Source organism: Globicephala melas, chromosome 11 (genome assembly GCF_963455315.2).
Source record: "Globicephala melas chromosome 11, mGloMel1.2, whole genome shotgun sequence".
NCBI classification, from domain to species: domain Eukaryota; kingdom Metazoa; phylum Chordata; class Mammalia; order Artiodactyla; family Delphinidae; genus Globicephala; species Globicephala melas.
Window position 1 is genome coordinate 57597295 of NC_083324.2, and position 24658 is coordinate 57621952.

Consider the following 24658-nt stretch of genomic DNA (forward strand, 5'->3'; position numbering starts at 1 on the left):
ATAGTTTTTAGCTTATTTTTCTTTGGGGATCAAGTGAGTTGTTTAATATCACTGAAGCATTTCAAAAAATAAGTGAAATTCTCTTAGATTTGCAGATAAGTATTTGAAATTGCTTCAGGTAAGAGGATCTGAGTGAAATAGAGCAGAGAGATAAAATGAGGGAATGATATAGTGGATGGGATCCGGTGATACAGCTGAAGAAAGAACAGGGATCCAGTCAGGGAATTAAAGAAAATGAGCACACACATATAGAAATATCCTATGGAGGACACAGAAAAAAATGAAAAGATTTGACAGCAACCTACACAGAGGACTAAAAAGAATAAAAATACAGAATTACATGTTTTGGGAGAAAAAGACCAGTAATTGATTTTTTATGAAAATAGGGGAGACATCAGAAAGTGCAACAGAGTAATCCCAAAGGGTAAAATTCATGGGAAATAATTGGAGGACAGCTCATATGTGCTTGTAAATGTGACCATCCTGTTACAGGTAACTCCCTGTGTATGTTAAGTATCAAATTCAAAGTTCATACCTTTGCTTTATCTCTCATTGATCCTTTGCCCAGGATAGACATTTTAGCACCTGTTTCTTCCTGTAGCCTCTTCAAGGAGTTTCCTCTTGGTCCAAGCAATTTCCCCACAAAATTGAACTAGGAAACAAAATCAATAGAATGTCTGTTTTAAATAGAGAAAAGTAATAATTTACACCAAGCAAAACTGATGGGTTATGGGTTTTTCAATCTTTACCATGGAGAAGAGAGTTATGCTATTCACATACCCAAACACACAGACACACACAGACACACACAGACACACAGACACACACACACACACACACACACACACACACACACAGAGAAAACCATCTCAGACCTCCGAGATCAGATCCACTTTAAAAAAAACACTTCTTTCCAAAGGAATGCCAAAGTCAGTAATATTTTGAACATATCATTTACTCATATAATCACATAGATAAATAAATTACTCAAGAATAAAATTAGGGAGAAGCACTAGGGTTTACAAAATTTTTAAAGGCTTTTTCTCTCCAATCAGATTATTGAAATAAAAAACAATTTTAACATGTCTATGCACATTCAAAATTGTAAAAGTAAATATTTTTAATTTTTTTTAAAGTAAAATTTAATATTTATGTTTGATAAGTATTGTCTATGCTTGTAACATTCCATTCCAAATTTAATGATTGGAAATAAAGAGATTCAACTGTTCTTTGATCTTACCTTCTCTATGTTAAAGAGTTGTTCTAAGGATCAGCAAATAAAAGATGTGAACACATACAGAAAAGTTTAAAATGCTAGATAGAGCATATATACAAAACCATTTGCCTAAATGGAAAATTCTGGGAGTGGGGGGACCTATCTAATTTATTTAATAATCCTAAAATATGGTTAAAAACAAGGGAACTAAAAGCAGATATCAGAGTATGTTGCCAGCTACTAAAGGCACAGCACCACACCAAGTGACTCAGGCAATCACTCACTCATTAATTTTAAAAATACAAAAGTCTTAAATTGCACTAAAAACTATGTTGGGCACATGAAATGGAGAAAAATAAAATTAGGTAACTGTCTTCTAAATCAGAGTTATTCTATTTTTTAAACCTGTGATCCCAGAGTAAGAACTAAACCACATTTAATGGTAAAAGATTAAATGCTTTTCCCCTAAATCCAGGATAAAGTCAAGATACCTGTTCTTACCACAGCTATTTAGTGCTGTACTGGAGTGTGGATTGCCATATCTATAGGCAAGTAAGGTAAACAGAACAATATAAAGTTCAGAAAGACCATGCTTAGATGGTCAAACTGATTTTCAACAGAAGTGCCACATACATAATAAAGGCCATATATGACAAACCCACACCTAATAACATTATATTTAAAAGTGAAAAGCTGAAATCATTCCCTCTAAGATCAGGATGCCCACTCTCACCACTTTTATTCAACCTAGTTTTGGAAGTCCCAGCCACAGCAACCAGAGAAGAAAAGGAAATAGAAAGAATCCAAATTGGAAAGGAAAAAGTAAAACTGTCACTGTTTCCAGATGACATGATACTATACATAGAAAATCCTAAAGATGCCACCAGAAAACTACTAGAGCTCATCAATGAATTCTGTAAAGTTAAAGGATAACAAAATTAATATACAGAAATCTTTGCATTTCTATACACTAACAATGAAATATCAGAAAGAGAAATTAAGGGAACAATCCCATTTACCATTGCATTCTTCCTGGTTCAGTCTTAGGAGATTGTACACAACTCTGTTGTGGTTTAAGCCACTAATTTTGTGGTAATTCTTACAGCAACAGTAGAAAACTAATATACTAAGGAAAGAAGGAACTGTCAAATGTAGAGCATAACAGCCTCTCCATAATAAGAACAGTGAAATTGCTTTGTACACCATAGCAAAAAAATAAATACAGATGGATTATAGACTTAGGTCTGAAAGACAAATTTTAGAATTTCCTCATAAGAGAAATTATAAGGAAATAATGTCTAAGAGTTCTAAAACAAGATGTAAAAATATGCTAAGAGTAGAATAAAAGCCTGATTAAATTAAGAATATCTGTTTATTAAAATATACCATAAGAAAGGCAAAAAATATAAGCCACAAATTTGGAGACTATTTACATTATATGTTAACAATAAATTATTAGTTTACAATCCCAAGTATAAAACTGTAAGGAAAAGACAAACAAAAGATAATAGGTATAATCATGAAGAAGGAAGAGAACGGCCAAAGAAAAAGTGAGAATATTCAACCTTATTAACAGTTAAACAAAAATCAAATTAAGACCACAGTGAGATCCCATTTCACACACACTATGGTGGTAGAAATAAGGAGTCAAAAACCAAACACTGACCAGAATGTGGAGCCACAGAGACTCATATACACTGCTTGTAGGACTGTGAGTAAGTACAACCCTGCTGGCATCGTCCTGTAAATCTGTAAATGCATTTAACCCATGCCTCACATACCCATTCCCAGGTATATTCTCTAGAGAAATCTTAGCATGTGTACAAGAATGTTCAAAGTCTCAAGGCTTGTAGGAACAAAAATAACTGGGGAAAATCATCAATTCAGTGGTGGTGTGCCCTCACCTGGACACCACACTAACATGTGTCCACACCTCAGACACGTGCATAGGACTCCTTACGATGTGCTTCCTTTGGTGCTGGATTCTGCCAGTGACAGAAGGTTGCATGAGATTTAGAAGGTGAACATGAACTGCAGTCCATTACTCCTGGCAAATCACAGTGGTCAGACACGGTTGCTTACTGACCTCCACATGAGTCCTACTCTGTTGATAGGGCAGCCCCACAGACCACTCCACAGGCCCAGTCCCAGGTCCTTGCAGGCGTGGGGCTCAGATCTTCATGTCCCCTGGTGGCAGCCTTCCTAACGTCCCTTCCCCCATCTTCCAAGAGTCATGTCAGTCCTGAATTACACATTATAACTATTATGTAGAGAGTGGATTCTATTTTCCCATCAGAACCATGACTGACACAAATGAGTAAGTACATTGTCACATACCCATAGTGGAATATTTACAGCAGTGAACATAAATTACCCATAACTATATGAAATCTCATGAACAAATTCTAGAAATAAAACTTTGAGTGAAAAATTCAAGCTCTAGACATATGACACTGTTTTTATAAAACTCAACAAAGTTCAATAATTCTTAAATTATGAATATATGCATGAGTAGTACATCCAATTTTTAAATAACAGGTATAATAATAAACACAAAATTCAAGATCTTAGTAACTCTGGGAATGGAATGGATAGTAGGGAATGTGATCAAAGAGAAACAAACAGGTCGTGTCAAAGCAATAGGTAATATTTTAGACTGTTACTTAGAAGTTCATGAGTGTTCATTTTATTTTTTCACACTCTACTTGAAAATTATACATATACTTTGAATCGGTTGACAATTGTACAACTTTTAAAAGAAATCAAATAGAGCAATCCAGTTGAGTAAAATTTGATTGGACTTCTAGTACTCTACATAACCTTCTTGTCCCTTTGCAGGTAGTAGTAAAGCTTCAAATTCAAAAATACCAAAGCACTCAAAGTGATGTCTCCATTGGGGTGCTTATGACTCTGAGAGGAAGAGGTAGCATTTCAGGCAGTCTTGGCTGGAGACAGGTTATTGACAAAATATATACATAGTCCCAACTCTCAGAAGTTTGTCCTCTGCCTTGATTATTGTGACATATTTTTCAACATCTATTTCAATACAGTAGCTTTATTTTTAACCGATGTCCAATTTGAAACCAAATTGTGCTGAAGCTGTAAGAGAGACATCACCTTTAATTCTTTCACAAACTCTACTTTTTGGAATAGAATACAAACATCCAACAGAATGAATATGTTGTATAATCAGAGACTTAATTTCACAAATTAACAGAAAATATGTTTCTTGATTAACATTAATTTGTAACTTTTTAAAGCAATCAGTTCTTCTTTTAATATGTTTTTATAATTTATAAATGTGCAATCTACCATTTGCTTTTGACAAAAAGTATTTTATTTTTTTAATCATAGTTGAAATTTCCTGAAGTGATTTCATCTCTTCCCTAATATCTGGAGTTTTTAGAGCCAACACTGGGGAATGGCTCAGAGGACTTTTTTTTTAATACACAACTATTATTTGGATAAGTAAAAATGCCCCAACATCAGTGAATATGTAGAGCACAGTTCTTACGAGCGTGGTTCTGAAGCCCGATTTCGTGGGTTTGTAAATTCACTAGCTGTACCAATTTGGCTATATTGCTTACATTCCCCTAATCTTCATTTTTCTTATCTGTAAATAGAGATAATAAAAATAATAATACATGCACAATAAGAGCTCGACAAATATAGGCTGTTATTATTACATTATTATTGTTTCGGTAGACTGTAATTGTACCTGACACCTCTAGTGAAGTTTGACTTTGGTAATCCTTAATTCTTTTATTATTTTTATATTGTTAATATTTTATTTTTTGTATTTATTATGTATTATATTGTTATAACTATTGATCTCTATTACTTGCTACAATTAACCTTTTTTGAAAGTTCACCATGTACCAAGCACAGTCTGCTGAGTCCCCCACGTGGATGAGCTCATAGCGCATGCGCGTGGGGTGGCAAGAAGGGGCTGCCTATACCACAACCAGGGCGCCTCCCTCCAAACTCCCACAAAGAACACTGCCAGCCCACCTCTCTCCCTCTTCCTCGCTCAAGTGGACTTGTTTTCAGGAAAGCCTGGACACCATTTCTGTTCGAGATTTTAACACATCAGAAGTAATCGTGAAACTGATCACAGATTTTTGAACTTGTGCTTAGGTTTTGGAAATTTATTTTTAGATTAGTTCTGAAAATAGCCAGTAGAAAAGTTGTGTTCTGACAAGACATTGTCATTCCTCTGCTTTCAGTCTATGTGCAGTCCCCCTTCAAACAAAGCCAAGTAACATAATCATGACAGGTGAATGGTCAGTTCGCTGACAACGGTTGGTCCTAACCTTTTCATTAGAGCAAATCTCTTTTGTACACAGAAACTAACTCAAGAGCTACACAACAGTGCCTTCAATATTTAGCCGCAATTTGGTAACTTGGGAATCTCTATAGAGTCTTAAGACTCAATAGAGTGAACACTCAATAGAGTGTTTTCAGTATGTTAGATATCTTCAAATAATTTCAAAGTATTTTATCCATATGTGTTTTAAGAAAATTAAATTTGTGCATTCATTTATGATTAATGTTGAAGTCATTAAGCTGTTGTTTTGTAATAATTTTATATTCAAAAATTCTGAGCATTTTAATCAGATTTTTAATTTTTTTCCAAAAGCAAAAATTTAAACTGTGTCAAGTAAAATTAATAGAAAGAACATATTTCAGTGAGTTTGTAAAGTGACAAAACATAATTTCGGGCAAAGCAAGTGTTTATCATAAAACGAGAGACACTTTAAGAAAAATATTTTAGGAACATTTTTAACAGAGTGAATCCAAGAACACTTTTAAATCAGGTGAATATAAATTTAATAATATTGGGCATACATATTTCAAAATTTACCAATTCAACCAGGATACCCTAGAATGTCTTATCTATAGACTCCCATTTGCTCTTTCCTTATTATTAATATATTTCTTCATGATTAATAATATCTGACGAATACTTGGATGAAATAAACCTGTTCACAAGTGGCATTTTTCTAGTCACCTGTTTATAAACTAACTCCAGCAACTCCATTCCTTCTCTACTAGGAGAGGTGCTGCACCTCATCTAGTTTTCTCCTTTGTGGGCACCATGTCTATACCTGCTTTTTGACAAAAGGCAGTGCTGACCATCTGGCCACTTGTGAAGAGTCTCCTGATGCCACCCCTGCTCCTTCTTCTTCTTTCATAGGACACAGCTGGACTTGAACGCCCTCACCTCCTGATCCTCAAATTCCTCTTGTCCTCATCTGTTCATACCTGAACACTATTTTTATCTCCATCCTAATCCTGATTTGGGGGTGAATCCCCTTCTTAACTGGTAAGACTTCACAGAGCTTCTGTTCTGCGCTTTGGGAACTCAACATTAAATCAGTGTTTACTAGTCTATCCTTGTGTTTGCTGCTGTTAAAAAAAAGTAAAGCAATTGGGGCAGACTGCACAAAGAGAGACCACAGTTGCAGATCAAAAAATAGCCTTCTTGTATAAATAGACAGGAAAAGACAACATTTCAGGTATTCACCACAGCAATCAACAAAGAACATTAGTAATCAAGGGAATAGAGATTTATTCAATCATAAAAATATCAAGCTATGTCTGTAGAATTAAATAACACAATTTGGAATTTACATAGGACTCTATCAAAGAAAACTACTTTCAATTTAACAAAATAGACAATGATGAGTATTCAAGAACATAGGGAAGAAAAATAAGAATGTTTTATAGAAGTGGTGAGAGTGGACATCCTTGTCTTGTTCCAGATTTTAGCGGAAAGGCTTTCAACTTTTCACCATTGAGTATTATATTGGCTGTGGGTTTGTCATAAATAGTTTTTACTATTTTGAGATATGTTCCCTCTATCCCCACTTTGGTAAGAGTTTTTGTCATGAATGGATGTTGAATTCTGTCAAATGTTTTTCTGCATCTATTGAGATGATCATGTGATTTTTGACTTCTTTTGTTAATGTGGTGTATCACATTGATTGATCTGCATATGTTGAACTGTCCTTGTGAACTTGGGATGAATAACACATGGTCGTGGTGTATGACTTTTTTTTATGTGTTGTTGGATTTGGTTTGCTAATATTTTTTTGAGAATTTTTCCATCTATAGTCATCAAAGATATTGGCCTGTAATTTTCTTTTTTGGTGGTGTCTTTGTTTGTCTGGTTTTGGTATCAGGGTGATGGTGGCTTCACAGAATGTCCTTGGCAGTGTTCCCTCCTGTTCAACTTTCTGGAAGAGTTTGAGAAGGGTCAGTATAAGTTCTTCTTTGTATGTTTGGTATAATTCATCTGTGAAGCCGTCTGGTCTTAGACTTTTGTTTGTAGGGATTTTTAAAATTATAGATTCTATTTCAGTTCTAGTGATTGTTCTGTTCAAATTATCTATTTCTTCTTGATTCAGTTTTGTTGGGCTGTATGTTTCTGGAAACTTGTCCATTTCTTCTAGATTATCAAATTTGTTGGCATATAATTGTTCATAGTATTCCCTTAGTTTTTTGTAATTCTGTGTTATCAGTTGTTATGTCTCCTTTTTCATTTCTTATTTTGTTTGTGTTCTCTCTCTTTTCTTCTTGGTGAGCCTGGCCAGAGGCTTGTCAATCTTATTTATCAGACAAGAAAAACAAATAAAAGGTATCCAAATTGGAAGGGAAGAGGTAAAATTGTCATTATATGAAATGGTATGATACTATATATAGAAAACCATAAAGACTCCACACAAAAACTACTAGAACTGATAAACGAATTCAGCAAGGTAGCAGGATACAAGGTTAATATACAGAAATCAGTTGCATTTATTTACACTTACAATGAAATATCAGAAAGGGAATGCAAAAAACAATACCTTTTAAAATTGCAACACAAAAAATAAAATAGTTAGGAATAAACCTCCCCAAGGAAGTGAAAGACTTATACACTGAGAACTAAAAAACATTAATAAAGGAAACTGAAGATGATTCAAAGAAATGAAAATATATGACATGCTCTTGGATTAGAAGAATTAATATTGTTAAAATGACCATACTACCCAAAGCTATCTACAGATTTAATATGATCCTTATCAAATTACCCATGACCTTTTTCACAAAAGTAGAACAAATAATCCTAAAGTTCATATGGAACTATAAAAGACCCAGAATTGCTAAGGCAATCCTGAAGAGAAAGAACAAAGCAGGAGGCATAGCCATTACAGTCTTCAGACAATACTACAAAGCTACAGTAATCAAAACAGTGTGGTATTGGCACAGAAACAGACATACAGATCAATGGAACAGAATAGAGATCCCAGAAATAAACCCACACACCTACAGTCAATTAATCTTTGACAAAGGAGGCAAGAATATACAATGGGAAAAAGTCTCTTCAGCAAGTGGTTTTGAGAAAGTTGGACATCTGCATGTAAATCAATGATGTTAGAACACGCCCTCTCACCATACACAAAAATAAACTCAAAATGGCTTAAAGACTTAAACATAAGACATAGCACCATAAAACTCTTAGAAGAGAACATAGGCATAACATTCTCTGACATAAATAGTACAAATGGTTTCTTAGGTCAGCCTACCAAGGAAATAGAAATAAAACCAAAAATAAACTAATGGGACCTAATCAACTTACAAGATTCTGTAAAGCAAAAGAAACCATAAACAAAGTGAAAAGACAACCTAAAGAATGGGAGAAAATATTTGCAAATGATGCAACTGACAAAGGTTTAATTTCCAAAATATACAAACAGCTCATACGAGTAGACAACAAAAAAAACAAACAACCCAATCAAAAAATGGGCAGAAGACCTAAAGAGACATTTCTCCAAAGAAGAAATACAGATGTCCAATAGGCACACAAAAAGATGCTCAACATCGCTAATTGTTAGAGAAACGCAAGTCAAAACTACAATGAGGTACCACATAACACCATTCAGAATGGCCATCGTTAAAAACTCTACAAACAGCAAATGCTGGAGAGGGTGTGGAGAAAAGGTGACCCTCCTACACTGTTGGTGGGAATGTAAGTTGGTGCAGCCACTGTGGAAAACAGTATGGAGGTTCCTCAGAAAACTAAAAATAGAATTACCATATGATCCAGCAATCCCACTCCTGTGCAAATCCAGACAAAACTATAATTCAAAAAGATACATGCACCCCTATGTTCATAGCAGCACTATTCACAATAGCCAAGACATTTGGAAACAAACTAAATGTCCATCAACAGATGAACGGATAAAGAAGATGGGGTACATATGTAAAATGGAATACTACTCAGCCATAAAAAAGAAGGAAATAATGCCATTTGCAGCAACATGGATGCAACTAGAGATTATCATACTAAGTGGAGTAAGTCAGAAAGAGAAAGACAAATACCTTATGATATCACTTATATGTGGAATCTAAAATAGGACACAAATGAACCTATTAATGAGACAGAATCAGAGACATAGAGAATAGACTGGTGGTTGCCAAGGGGGAGAGGGTGGGAGAGGGTAGGAGTGGGAGTTTGGGATTAGCAAATGAAAATTGGTATTATAGAATGGATAAACAATAAGGTCCTACTGTATAGCACAGGGAACTATATTCAAAATCCTGTGATAAACCATAATGGAAAGGAATATGAAAGAGAATATATACATATACATTCTCTTTCATATTCAATTACTCTTGCTTGTCATAAGATCAACCAATCCCATTTCAGAAGGAAGTACTTGAATTTGAAGGAAGCATACACAGCTAGTGAAAAAGAATCCATCAGTATCAACTATAAACATGTGGGTCCTTTAATATGTGTTGGTGGGGTTTAACTTGTGCTTAATCAGTATTTGTCTCAAGTTTCAAAATAATATGATGTATGTTAAAGTCACACCATAGTATACATAATGGTTTAGGTTTCATAGAAATGGCAAAAAAAAACACCTTGAGAACATGCTGATAAAAACTGAACATGAATTTTTAAAATGTAAACACACACAATTAATGTCCCATTAGTTCTGCTATAAATAATCCTTCAATATGTTTGAGCACTTGTATGTGCAAATCACAGTCTCCTTTCATAGGCAACTAAAGTACATTTGGTCATGTTTTAAATGTTTTTCATCCTGTGTGGAGTGTCTGGAAATGTCTCCTGAGCCCATCTTTGCCACATTTATACAACTCTAAGGGCACCTTCCCCAAGCTCAAGGTATTTTTATTTGAAAAGATTCGTTTAAAACTCTATTATTTAGTGAAAAGTATCAACATTAAGAGCCCTAATCATAATTACTACTACGATTCAAACCCAAACCCTAATTTGTTCAGTGTGTACAACTGCCAATAAAAACTGTTTCTAGAGCACCACACAGATGAGACTGCCATAGAGTCATGATGACTAAATGTTTTCTCAGCACAGTGACACATAGGTACATAATTCTTCTTTCATCCAAATCTTTGCAAATTTAATTACTTAACAGATACTTTTTTGGCCTTTTAAATAGTCACAAAAATAACAGCTTAATACTTGCTATATTCTTATACTTCAGAATTTTAAAAACCTTTAAATAAACCACAGTGGTGCCATTGTATAGAATCCTGAAAGTGTCACATATGTCTCTTATAAACTGCATTTACATGTCCAAAATAGTGATGTTTGTTCTTTAAAAGTCTTCTTCCTCTCCACACAATGTCATGATGTCAGTATATGAGCTTATGTTTGATGAGGACATAATCATTCAAGAAGAATTTATTGAACATCTACTATGTGTCAGGCACGAGGAATGGAGAAGGGCATAAAACAAAGTTCCTTGACCCTATGGAGCCTACATTCCATTCTAATTATACATTTATTTTCAACTTAAACATAGTTAAATAGCCAACTGCTTTTCAGTTTCTGGGCTGGTATCTAGTTTTTTCAAGGTTTAGGCTGCCTAAAAATCACCTATTGTATTGTTTAGTATTTTATTGTATACAACATAATGCCAACCATCCTAAAAGGATATGCCTTAATTCCTAAGGTTAGATATTAATTCAGTAGCAGAGTGAAGAAAAAAGTTATTTTTTTTCATTTGCTCATTAAATACCATCACTTTGATCAACATTAGTTAAAGGATTGGGTGCTGTGAGCAGACTTCTCAGTGTTGGTGTACTTTAAAAGGAGTCCCCCTAAAATTGAGTTCCCTTACCGAGTTTGTGATTAATCTCCATCCAAAACTTTATCCCCTTGCTTGTCCCCTCTGACCTCAGTCCTGTGCTCACTGACCACTAATCATCCAGCATCAGGTGACTAAAATTGCTGTTGTATCATCACATTTCATCATTAATGTACAAACTCGGGTTGCTTCTCCAGGGCAAGATGAGCTCACAGACCCCCAGGCCACGGACCACCTGGCCAGAGAATCATATACCAGAGACATCCTGACTCTTGAAACTGAGATTAAGAAATGAAACCAATGGGACTTTGCTGGTGGCACAGTGGTTAAGAATCCGTCTGCCAACACAGGGGACACTGGTTCAAGCCCTGGCCAGGAAGATTCCATCTGCCTCGGAGCAGCTAAGCCAGTGTGCCACAACCACTGAGCCTGCACTCTAGAGTCTGCGAACCACAAATACTGGGCCTGTGTACCACAACTACTGAAGCCTACGCACCTAGATCCCATGTTCCACAACAAAGAGAAACCACCACAATGAGAAGCCCGCGCAATACAAGAAAGAGTATCCCCCGCTCGCCACAACTAGAGAAAGCCCACGCAGAGCGACGAAAAGTCAACGCAGTCATAACTAACTAACTAACTAACTAAATTAATTAAATAAATAAATAAATAAAAGAAATGAAACAGAAAGTTCACAAGATGATGAGTAATCCCAGCTTCTTTGTTCTTCCCCTTTAAACACCATACAGACATGATTGTTACCTTCAGTTTGACTCAGTTACCTTCAGAATTGTCCTAATTGACCAAATTGATGTCTGACAGCTCAATACATAGTAGGTACTCTATTAAATAAATTGAAGGAAGAAATGAATTGTTGAGTGAATAAGTAATAATCTAGCGAGAGAAATAATATGTCGCAAAGCAATGTAAGATTGGGCACAAATGGAATACATGAGGAAGGCACAATATCAATAGGTATAGTGTCTCCTCTGATTAAAAAAAAAATAATAAAATGTTTGTTTCGCTAAATATCAATACTTTTACAACATAAGGGATAAAACATTTGACCATACATTTGAAAAATACATGTCTAACATAATTACAATGGTATTTTTTGTTGTTTTCAGCAAAATGACTCAGTAAATGCTGGAAGAATATTTGCATGATGCCTTCTTTGTAAAATCACCTAAAGTAGTCTACAGCAATTTTGCGATTCACTCCAACCACATAATGCCTTGGCATATTTTATGAACATAAAGCAGCCTAAATGTGAATTCCAAGTGACTGAGGTTTAGAAATTTCTGGCCATGCTTTTGAATCCAATGATGATAATACTAAAATAATATACAAGTAATGAACAATGTTATAAAAAATGTTATTTTGAGGAGTATGTGTGTGGTTTCTTTTATCAAGTTTCTTAACATATTTATCAAAGGTTCACAGGTTTATCAGAGATTTAGAACATATTATTAAACATGTAAAGTGGTTTTGATTATTTAAATTATCAAGTTTTAAAACCCACAAATATGAGTTCATCCCTAGGTAGGTGAAGAATTTTTAACAATTTTCTCCAAAACAAAGATTAAAACTGATGATTATTTGACTTTTAAAAATAAAGTATCTTAATTTATAATTTACTCTTTATCAGAGGAAACAAAAAAAGGATCATTTCTTTGTTATCATTTATACCATAGAATTCATGACAGGAATTGAAAGGAAAGTTTACTAAATTCATGAAAGTGTGCATGAGATGTAATAATTATTCTATACCTAAGATCTAATATTCTGAAGAATATTATACCACAGACAGTATATTTAATGTACTTTAGTTTCTACTTCTGTGGTGTTAAAAGGTTTTAAAGTGCTTTGATGCAAAACGGCAAATGACATACTTTAGAAGTGGTCAATATTTTTTGCATTTGCTACTAAAAGGGAATATTTTTATATGTCATTGTTGAGAGACTAGCTCATAGAGAAAAAGCCAGCTATATTTTTTAACCAATTTCTTCTCAAAATCTTTATCATCATATCTTACTTCTCCATAGGCAAACTGCTTTCTCAACTGACTTGCAAGAGGTTGATAATCCATGTGGCAAAGTCTGTAGTAAAATTCTGCCCAGCATATCTGAACATAATTGCTTTAAATCATGAACTAATAAGCACAAGCAGTGATTCACTACAATCCAGAACAGTCTGTCCACTGTGAAGAAAGTATATCTTGGGTTTTCCTGTGTAAGGATATATGTTTCACTATACTTTTATTTAGTATGCTATGTTTTTTCTCTCATGTTTTAAATAAAAGGTGGATATTTTAATAAATTTGATATACTATTATTTACAGATTAACCCATTAACCATTCATGTAGAATATGACCATTAAAAAAGGATGGCTTTACTCTTCAATAAGTGGTGCTGGGAAAACTGGACAACTACATGTAAAAGAATGAACTTAGAACATTCTCTAACACCATATAAAAAAATAAATTCAAAATGAATTAAAGACCTAAGTATAAGACCAGAAACCATAAAATTCCTAGAGGAAAGCATAGGCAGAACACGCTTTGACATAAATTACAGCAATATGTTTTTGGATCCATCTCCTAAAGCAAATGAAATAAAAGCAAAACTAAACAAGTGAGATCTCATTAAACTTAAAAGCTTTTGCACAGCAAAGGAAATGATAAACAAAATGAAGAGAGACAACCTACTGAACGGGAGAAAATATTTGCAAATAATATGACCAATAAGGGGTTAAATATCCAGCATATATAAACAGCTCATACAACTCAACATCAAAAAAACAAACAACCCAATTGAAAATGGACAGAAGAACTGAGTAAATATTTTTCCAAAGAGGAAATGCAGATGGCCAACAGGCACATGAGAAGATGCTTAACATCACTAATCATCAGGGAAATGCAAATCAAAACTGCAATGAGATATCACCTCACATCTGTCAGAATGGTCGTCATCTAAAAGAACACAAATAACAAATGTTGGTGAAAATATGGAGAAAAGGGAACCCCTGTACACTGCTGGTGGGAATGTAAATTGGTGCAGCCACTTTGGAAAACAGTATCGAGTTTTCTCAAAAAACCTAAAAATAGAAGTACCATATGACTCAGCAATTCCACTCCTTGGTACATATTAAAAAAAAAAAAAAAACTAAAACACTAATTTGAAAGGATACATGCACCCCGATGTTCATAGAAGGATTATTTACAATAACCAAGATATGGAAGCAACCTAAGTGCCCATCAACAGATGAATGGATAAAGAAGATGTGCCATATATATATGCAATGGAATACTACTCAGCCATAAAAAAGAATGACATTTTGCCACTTGCAGCAACATGGATGGACTTGGAGGGTGTTATGCTAAGTGAATAAGTCAGACAGAGAAAGACAAATATTGTATGACATCACTTATATGTGGAATCTAAAAAATATGACAAACTAGTGAATATAACAAAAAAGAAGCAGACTCACAGATATAGAGAATGAACCAGTGGTTATCAGTGGGGAGAGGGAAGGCAGGAGGGGAAATATAGGGGTAGGGGATTAAGAGGTGCAAACAACTATGTATAAAATAAGCTACAAGGATATATTGTACAACACAGGGAATACAGCCAATATTTTATAACAACTATAAATGGAATATAACCTTTAAAAATTGTCATCACTGTATTATATACCTGTAACTTATAAAATATTGAATATCAATTATATTTCAATAAAAAATGGAAAAAAATAATATAGATAAATAAGGATAAAAATTCCTAAATTGATAAGATGAAAATGCATATAATTTTACATTTTTCCTTAATTACTTTGTGTGATTATATTTTCTTATATTGGTCTATTACTAGCTTGTAAAATTTTCCCACTTGAATATGCAAATGTTAAAGTGCCAAAGTTGAATGCTGAATAGAAAAAAGGAACATGCAAAAAAGGATGGCTTTATTTAAATCAATAATCACCAGAATAAGAGTTAGAAATCCTGTAGGCATGCTAAATGCTTTATATTAATTATCTTATTTAATTTTTAGGCCAAACCTCTGAGGAAGTGCTATTTTACAGACAGTGCTGGCATGGAGTTTTTAAGTAATGAACCCAGGCTCTGGTGGAATAATATCAAAGGACATTTCAAGGACATTTATTCTATTGGCATGAGGGTTCAAGAAAATATGGTCTTTGTAATTATGGGCATTAATTTAGAGATAGCATATAGATTTTATAGAGGTATAACTGAGCCAAAAGTCCTGTAATGTAGCATCCAAGATATTGTTTCTCTCAATCAAGTATGAGATAAACCTTAAGTAGTGACTTGATGGTTATACTTTGTTGCAATAACCTGTACTGAGATGCTGTCCATTACCTATTGTTCGGGATGTTCTGCAGTGTCCATTCAGATCCCCTTCCTCTCCTTCTCTATCCTGTGCTGTGCCCCCAAACTTCTCTGTGGAGCCAGGTGTCTCTATGCTCCTTCCCTTTGGTATCTGGTTAGATTTGGTCAATAAGAAAAACTCAAGTAACTGGAGGGTAGGACAGAGAAATTGGAGTGCTTATTTTCCTGGCTTCCTCCTTGCTGTGCATTGGTTTGGCAGTGACTCTGTCCCTCTGTTATTGGACACAGCTCCTGTCTGGTGGCTCCTCTGTAGCTAAATATCTCTTTCCTTAGCCCTTTAGTCTTTGGAGTAGCAAGGCTCCTCACTGTTACTATCTCTGGACATCTCACCATTCCTTGTTAGCTTCCCTTAACACGGACCACATTTTGTAAACAACCCCTTCAATAATCTCCTGTCAACCACCACTTTTGAGTGTGCTTCTTTTGAGAATCTGACCAAATGTAAAGTTGATGTATTTTTCAAACCTATGCCTAAACAAGGCTTTCACTTAATAGACGACTATGTCACATTTATCCAGAGATATGCTAAGGAATAAAGCAAAATAATTGAAAAAGGAATGTAAAAATAGAGTTCCCTAGGGCAAAAGAAGATCTTAAATGAGATCATATCCAGTTGGAGAGGTTTGGAAAAGATTCTAGAAAAAAGTAAGGCTTCATGGTTGAAGAGCAGGGAGGATTAAAATGTTTTCCTAATATTGTACAATGAGCAAAAATATTTTTCTTGTATATTGAAATTGTTTCTAAACAGTAAATTTAAAAATTTTGAAAAACATAAGCTATCAAAGAGAGAAATTCGAGGGAACAAAAATTTACTGAAGCTTCTTAAATGGAACTATGTAAAACTAGAACTGAGTAAGAAAGAAGAATGAAATTGGGAATGAAATTAGAGATCAAGGAAAAGAAAGACTACAAAATCAGCTAAATGTATTAAATGGTAAAGTGTTTCAACAAGTTATTCAAGCTAGAACATATTTTTATATAAATATCATCATTACTAATAATGTAAGACCATACAATCAAAGAGTTCCTTTGATTTTTCATTTATCTCTTCTTATTTGTAGCTACTATCAGGATGTTTATTGCTAAGATTTTAGATGTTTATATATTTTCATATACTTTTTAGGAGGAAATGAAGAAAAATAAATTTTAGATTATATATTTAAAGTTACTGGGCTTCCCTGGTGGCGCAGCGGTTGAGAATCTGCCTACCAATGCAGGGGACACAGGTTTGAGCCCTGGCCTGGGAATATCCCACATGCTGCGGAGCAACTAGGCCCGTGAGCCACAACTACTGAGCCTGCGCGTCTGGAGCCTGTGCTCCGCAACAAGAGAGGCCGCGATAGTGAGAGGCCCGCACACCGCGATGAAGAGTGGCCCCCGCTTGCCGCAACTAGAGAAAGCCTTTGCACAGAAACGAAGACCCAACATAGCCAAAAATAAATAAATAATAAAAATAAAGTTACTTATAATTTCTCCTTTTTTATGTAGAATCAGATATAAGTATCTAGTATAAGAAAAATGTCAAGATAAATAGAAACTGCTATTGCCATTGTTGGAAATAAATAACTCAAGAAATTAAATTTCAATGTTGCCATAAATCACAAACACCAGAGGGTATTCATCTAAAAATTTAGAATGAAACAAAATAGTTCTATGGCCAATGCGAATTAATCATTTACCATTAAAACAGCTACTAAAGGAGGTGACTGAATCAAAGTCAGACTCATCTCTTAAGCGGAAGCTAATGGAATTCCAGGACTGGAGCTGGATTGCTGCCTGTCAATCTGACTTCTTCTCTAAGAAAAGTTACTAAATAAATCATGAAAGATTATTAAAATCAATCTTCAGACAAAGAAAAGGGAAAAAATATCCCTAGTTTATTGAGGAAGTTAATATAATGTGTGTGTGTGTGTGTGTGTGTGTGTGTGTGTGTGTGTGTTAATAACCAAATTTACTGCACATAGAAGAAACACTGCTAGGGATATTTTGCATTTTTAATTATAAGAAGTGTGTCTGTCCTGGTCTGGGTTAGAAAAAAAAAAAAGGAAAGATAAAGAATAAACATTAAGAATTTCTGGTGAATACACTTCTCCCTCTTTACTCTATGTTGGAAACTCCTTTGGGGGGACTATTTCATATTATGTCATTATCACATCTACCTTTGCACATTTGAATTATACAGGGGTAAACACTTGACCTAATCCATACCAGTCATGGCCCTTTCTTGGGATTTTTTTTAGGCTGAAGTTGGGTAGGAGATCCTCTAGTGAGAGTTCTAAATATGAAACTCAGAGCTGAGAGTAGCCAAGGTAGAAGAACAGTGAACCCTCATTCTGCTTGAGTCCTGCCTACTAGTTGTTCCTGAGGCCCAGCTTGATAATTCCATGTCCTAAAATTTGAATGTTCAATCCTTCCCTCAAGTATGCAAGACACCCTCAGAATCCTCCTATTAAATCTCTTTATGATGAAACTAGTCCAAGTTGAATTTCTGTCACTTGAGATCAAAAGAAGCCAGAAAAAAATGTAGATTCCCAGTGGTAAACTATTTATTATACAGAGGCTTATATTTTGTAGGCTTGAAATGGTCTATCACCAAAGTTCTTCACACATTAGTTGTTTGCCAAATTTAACATTGCCCTATTGGAGATAATTAGGAAGATAAAAATGGATATCATCAAGAAAGATCTAGAAATAATAGTGTAATCATAGACCAAATTCCATGCTAAATAGAGCTCATTCTTATTTGTCATATGTTAGAGAAGGATATAAAGCAAATATTTTGCTATTCCTTTCTTGTACTTCTCCAGTTTGTACAGATTTTTGTGTGGCCATATGGTCCCATACGGCGCAAATCTAAAGAGACTAGACAATGGGAGTTGCAAAGGATTCCTATCTACTTCTGGTATCTATTTAAATAATGCTTGGCTGAAAGAGTGGGGAGGATGATTTGTGAAAAAGAGGAGGAAAATGAAGGAGATGATTTGAGGTCTGCTCACCTTCAAGGACTGGCTTTTAGCTTTTGAAGAACAAGAGACCACATACAAAAAACAAAGAGATTTTTGGAGAATCGACATTACCCAATGATGCTGGAGAGTTCTGGTGATAAAGCTCCACCAGATGTGGTGACAGACATTTTCCCACATCTGGATGGAATAAAGCAGAGCTCCATGATGGAGTCAGTAAGGAAAAAAAGTCACGACACTTTGCTGCATGCACCCAGGAGAGAACCCTGTGATGAGTAACATTTTCCCGGAGAAACAACAGAGAGCCAGGAGAATTTGCAGATCTGAACTCAGAGCCCAATTCTGGAAATATGAAAGATGTTTATACAAGTGTCTCCAACACATGATTAAAATGACAAGAAATAGAAGGGGTAGTATTCACTTAAAGGTTTCTCTGGAATCAACATAATTATTCTGAGCTAATAACAAAGACTGAAAAAATGCATGAAATTATTCATGTTGCATCATTAATGACAAATGTGTTTTCTATAAATAGTATCAATGAAGTATTGTGTGGATTTATCAGGATTTCTCACATTTCTCAAAATATCCTTCAGCTGAGAAAAGCACTCCTATTAAATGGTTCATTAAGTTTATTTCATCCATCACAGAAACATGATTTTTATGACAAATTAAATTATAACTATTTTCCCTTTTCATTCAAGAAAGATAACTGATTCAGTGAGTTCTGAATTCTTTTATCACGTGTAAATTAACACTAGTGCTTATAAAAATCACTACAGCAAAACAGTTAACTACATACACATGAAGCTCAAACAACTAACAATAAAATGGGATCATAAAATGATCTGCATATTATGAAGTTTCTAGAAATGTAAAATTTAGGTATTACTCTATTCTTTAGGATTCTAAAGTACTCTCCAGTACCTAGCCATCCTGAATTAAAGACCTATTAGGTTTGATATATATATAGTAAGAATATTATGGTGCTTAAGAAATAGTCATGTTACTTATTTGAGACACAAAATGTCATGAGGCTTGCTAGGGAAAACTGTGTTAGCCAGATATGATGAAGCTCTGAAATAAGGCAATGAAGAATGTGGATAGGAAAAAATGTCACACATTCAGTGGATGAACAAGAGAGAACATAAAAGGCACAAGAAAGAAGGCTGAGGATCATCACAGTACTGTGGGATAGGGGTAAAAGTGGAAGAGAAGTGGTATCAAAGGGAATTGAAAAGGAATGGGGAGGAGGGGAAGAGTTATGCTAAGTAAACAAAAAGAGCTTCAAAAAGAGGGAAAGTTAATGGAAATACCTGCTACAGAAAATCTCAGTTCCTTTACATTTAATACATAATTAAAATTACTGAATCTATAGAAGTAAACAAACTTATGGTTACCGAAGGGGAAAGGAAGGATTGGAAGGGTAAGTTAAGAGTATGGAATATGGGATTAACAAGCATAAAATAGATAAGCAACAAGGATTTACTGTATAGCACAGGGAAATATATTCAATGTCTTGTAATAACCTATAATGGAAAATAATTTGAAAAAATATATAAATATATATAACTGAATCATTTTGCTGTACACCTGAAACTAACAATACTGTAAATGAACTACACTTTGATTTTTTTAAAAAGTAAAGGATTTAATGTAATAAGTGAAATAAAATCTCATATTAAACACAATCAAAGTGCTGTGAAGCCCACTGAACCTAGCTCTTAGGAAACTAAGGTAGATACTGAGGAATGTACTTTCAGTAGAATAATGAGAGGTAAAGGCCTTATGGCAATGAGTTGGAAATAAATAGAAAATGAGGGGTAGAGTTAGAGTTAGGGTTACCCTAAGGCTGCATGGTAATGGAATGTATTACATATTGAAAATGCATGCAAGGGGAACATTGAAAATGAGGGTTGTGAAGGAAAAAAGAATATATTTTAATCAAGTTTGGGTCAGAAATAAGGAAAAATAAAATCTGATGATGTCTATTTTCTTGGGGAATTAGTGAAAAATGTGATCCATTAATAGTTGAAAGGAGTGGTTACAGGGCTTTTTTTTTTTTCTCTAATTTTTTAAAAATATTTTTATTTATGTATTTATTTGGCTGTGCCGGGTCTTAGTTGCAGCATGTGAACTCTTAGTTGCAGCATGTGGGATCTAGTTCTCTGACCAGGGATCGAACCCAGAACCCCCTGCATTGGGAGCGTGGAGTCCCAGCCACTGGACCACCAGGGAAGTCCCTGTTACAGGGCTTTTGAAGACTCATGATGATTTAGAATTTGCTATGGATAATTTGAAAAGATGCTAAATGGAGATAAATAGAAGAATTATCAATGCACATTAAAAACTCAACCCAATGTTTGAAAGAGTTTGGAAATTATGTCTCTAATGGTGTCTGTCAACCACATTTGCTAATTTTTAGTGATGCTTGATAGATATAGATATAAATATAGAGAGATATATAGATAAAGAAGCATGAACATTAGCTTAAAATACAAATGGAACTTTGATAGGGATTGTTCAGAAAAAAAGGGCAAGAAACTAGAGAAAAGACAGCATTACTGCATATTTCAAAGTGATGGATTAATCCCAGGATTCTGACTACATAGAAAGGGATTTTGAGACATAAAAAATAGAAAGGAGTGGAGAGACTTGAAGATTTGATCTAGATGAAGAAAATATTTAATGAAGTGAAACAGTGGGAGATGTAAAGTTATAGAGAACGTGTAGGAGAAAATTGAGAAATTTGGGTTTTAGATATAAGAGATAAAGCAGAGAATTTTGGGGAGGTGGAGGCAGTGGTGGTGGCCTAAGTTGAAATCTCCTTTGATGCTCTGCTAAATACACAGTGGACAACTAGATGCAAATCCTAAACCACTAGGAAACACTCACAGCAAAACTAGGTAACAAAAATTCTCCAAGAACCACAGCACGTAAGTGGCTGTGACCTGTCTGGGGTCAGCATCTGTTGAGGATGAGGAAGAGAGGAGCAACCCTGAAAACAGGAGAACCCCCAAATAGTCAAACGGTCAAAATACAGGTGGAAAACATGGCAGGCCAATTTGAGATCGAGTCAAAAATAAGCTTTTCCCAGTCCAATAGCAGGTAGGTATAGGGCATCCACTGTAAGTTCTGAGGAGTATTTGTAGCCCCTATAACCTCTCAAAATTGACCAGTCAGGGATTCCTTTCAGGAGAGAGTATCACACCGAGGAAAAATTACCAAGGATGGAATCAGCATTAGAACAGAAAAGTGACAGTACAAACAAAAAAAAGAAAAGTTAAAAGATAGAGAAGGAATGAAAACTAGGAAATCACAAAAGCAATATATCATATTGTTTCACCGGGTTAAAAAAAGCAGAATAGGGACTATGTGAATTTAGAAAACATGCATGAACCATGTCTCTCTCTAAAAGATGAGAAAAATATGAATTCACATATAAATGAGCAACAGAAAAGGATCAGAGTCAAATCTCATGCAGTTATTATGACTCAAATAGAGAATACAGATCCATATAAGGTTCCTACAAACGATAAAAGCATGCTAAAAACATATGGCCACAAAACATATCAAAATTGTATTTTACTATTTCAAATAACCTAAAAGACCTTAATAAAATCATATTAGAGTTGACAATAAATCAGAATTAGAAAAATTCAAAAATAAGAACAGAATAAAGAAAGAATTAGAAATAAAAGAGAAAAATTTTATATTTGGACTAATCTGGAAAGAACAAAAAGATGAATTAACACAATAGATAATGCCTTAAGAAAAATAAAAGGTAAAGATGAAACACTTAAAATAGATCACAAATAATTAAAAAATGAGATTAAATAAAACAACAGAAAGTGGTAAATATTGAAGATACATAAGATTCAAATGGAATGATAAGGTTCCCTGAAGAACAAAACCAAAGCAATAGAATGGAGTAAATATTAAAAATTGTAATTCTAGAAAATTTTTCTAAGATAAAAGCAAGTAAAGCTACTACATATTAGAAGCGCATGCCATGTACCTGAGAATATCAACCCAAAACTATCAACATTAAAATGTCTTAATAAAATTACAGAACTTAAAAACAAATCCTTTGGCCATCTAGTCAAGAGCAATGTATAAGGGAAGGAAAATGAGATTATCATGAGGCTTTTCAACAGCAACACTTTATACCAGAAGACAATATAGTAACATATTTAAGATACTAAAAGAAATGAGCCAAGGATTTAATATCTAGCAAAATTTTCAAGCATAAAGGCCATTATCACAGGTTATCAAAATGTAAGAACTTAACATGTAAGAACTTCCTGAAGAACCCATGGCGAAGTAATTTTGGATAACCAAAATGAAGAATGAGTCATTGATAAGAATTGGTAGTGAGTATTAAATAGATAGTTACATGTAGAACTTGGTTCTCCACAAGAGTTAAGAGAGCAGAAAGTAAACTGTGTAATGGCTGTATCCTCTGATGATGTAGGTATAGTACAACTATATCAAAATATGTTGGGGTCAGGAAACAGCATATGATTTCTTATTATTTATTTGTTACTATTTGCAATAATCAAACTGGCGGGTAGTATTAGAATTGTTATCCTAAGACTATTGCATATGTCATTTGGGATAAAGCAAGTAAGTTCGTCTGGGGGTGTATTAGTCTTGCATTGCTACATAACAAACTACCACAGAAGTATAGAGGCTTAAAACAAGCCTCTATTATCTCAGTTTCTGTGGACAGAAGTCCAGGCATGACAACCATATCCTCTGTTTAGGGGCTCATAAGACTACAATCACTTGGCCACAGCTGGGCTCAAATCTTGAAGGCTTGACTAGGGAAGGAGCCTCTTACACAGTCCTGTGGTCAGCAGCAGCAGTCAATTCTTTGCAGCTATAAAACTGGTAATTTTTTTCTTTTGCTGTCAGCCAGAAGGCAACCTCTGCTTCTAGAGGACACCTCAGTTCCTAGAAACCACCCAGGGTTCCTTGCCTCCTGGCTTCCTCAACTCGGTCACTTACTTAATCAAGCCTGTAGGAGAGTCTCTAAAGCAAGCCTGCTAAGAAGACTGCATCTTACGGTAAAAGATGCAATCACAGAAGCGAGGCCCCACCACCTTTGCTGTGTATACTGATTACAAACAAGTCTCACAGTCAAGGCAAAGAGGATGCACAGCAGAAGGCAGCGTTGCTGTGGGTCATGTTAAAATCTGTCCACCATACAGGATGCTCCTGAAGAATCAAGCTTTGTGTGTGGATATTATCTTGATGTAACATAGAAGTTAAGCAAATATCCCACAGTCCTGGCTTGAGTTGAGGGTATCAGTGGAAACTCATGAGATGTTCACACCAGGTAGTCTGTGCTCTGTCCAGTGTTCAGTGTTGGTCTATTCAAAAGCCCCAGAAATGAGAACCAACATATGGGTATCCCCGGCACCAAGAATGTTGTATTGTACACCATCTTCCATTAAAATAAATCAGAGCTTATTGGACAAATAGCATGTTTTGGGGTGGAAAATCAACAAGATGGGTATAGAACACTGTAATTCTTGTCATAGTAGATAATGGGGAGGTTAAGAACAGCTACTAAGGTGATGTCCAAAGAACTCAGAAAGCAACATAAAAACCAAACAAAACTCTCCCTGGCCTAAAATGGAATAATCTGAGCTTCATTGGGGTGAAAACTGTAATGTATTGAAACCCTTCAAATATATTTTAATCCAAGAGTCCATAAAGATATTTTAAAATAAATGAATTTGCTGACTTTGACAAATGATAGGGAATCAATTCCTTATCTTGAAAACTGTTATAAAAATGAAAGAATGAAGCACTTATTCTGCAAAATTGTGGATAAGTAGAATCATTTATTTATAATAAAATTCCAATTAATAATAAAAAGCATTGATAGGTTTAACAAATTACTGATTTGCATCCCCCAGTGAATTAATAGATTCAGGCATT

At 34.7% G+C, this 24658-nt stretch overlaps 1 protein-coding gene across 1 annotated transcript in view; it reads right to left on the minus strand.

Annotated features, from left to right (window-relative positions):
* Positions 1-24658, minus strand: part of KHDRBS2 (KH RNA binding domain containing, signal transduction associated 2) — a 699880-nt gene that overhangs the window by 486171 nt on the left and 189051 nt on the right. The window contains exon 3 of the mRNA XM_030840977.2: positions 536-652. Coding sequence (XP_030696837.1) covers positions 536-652 — 117 coding nt within the window. The remainder of the gene's footprint in view (positions 1-535; positions 653-24658) is intronic.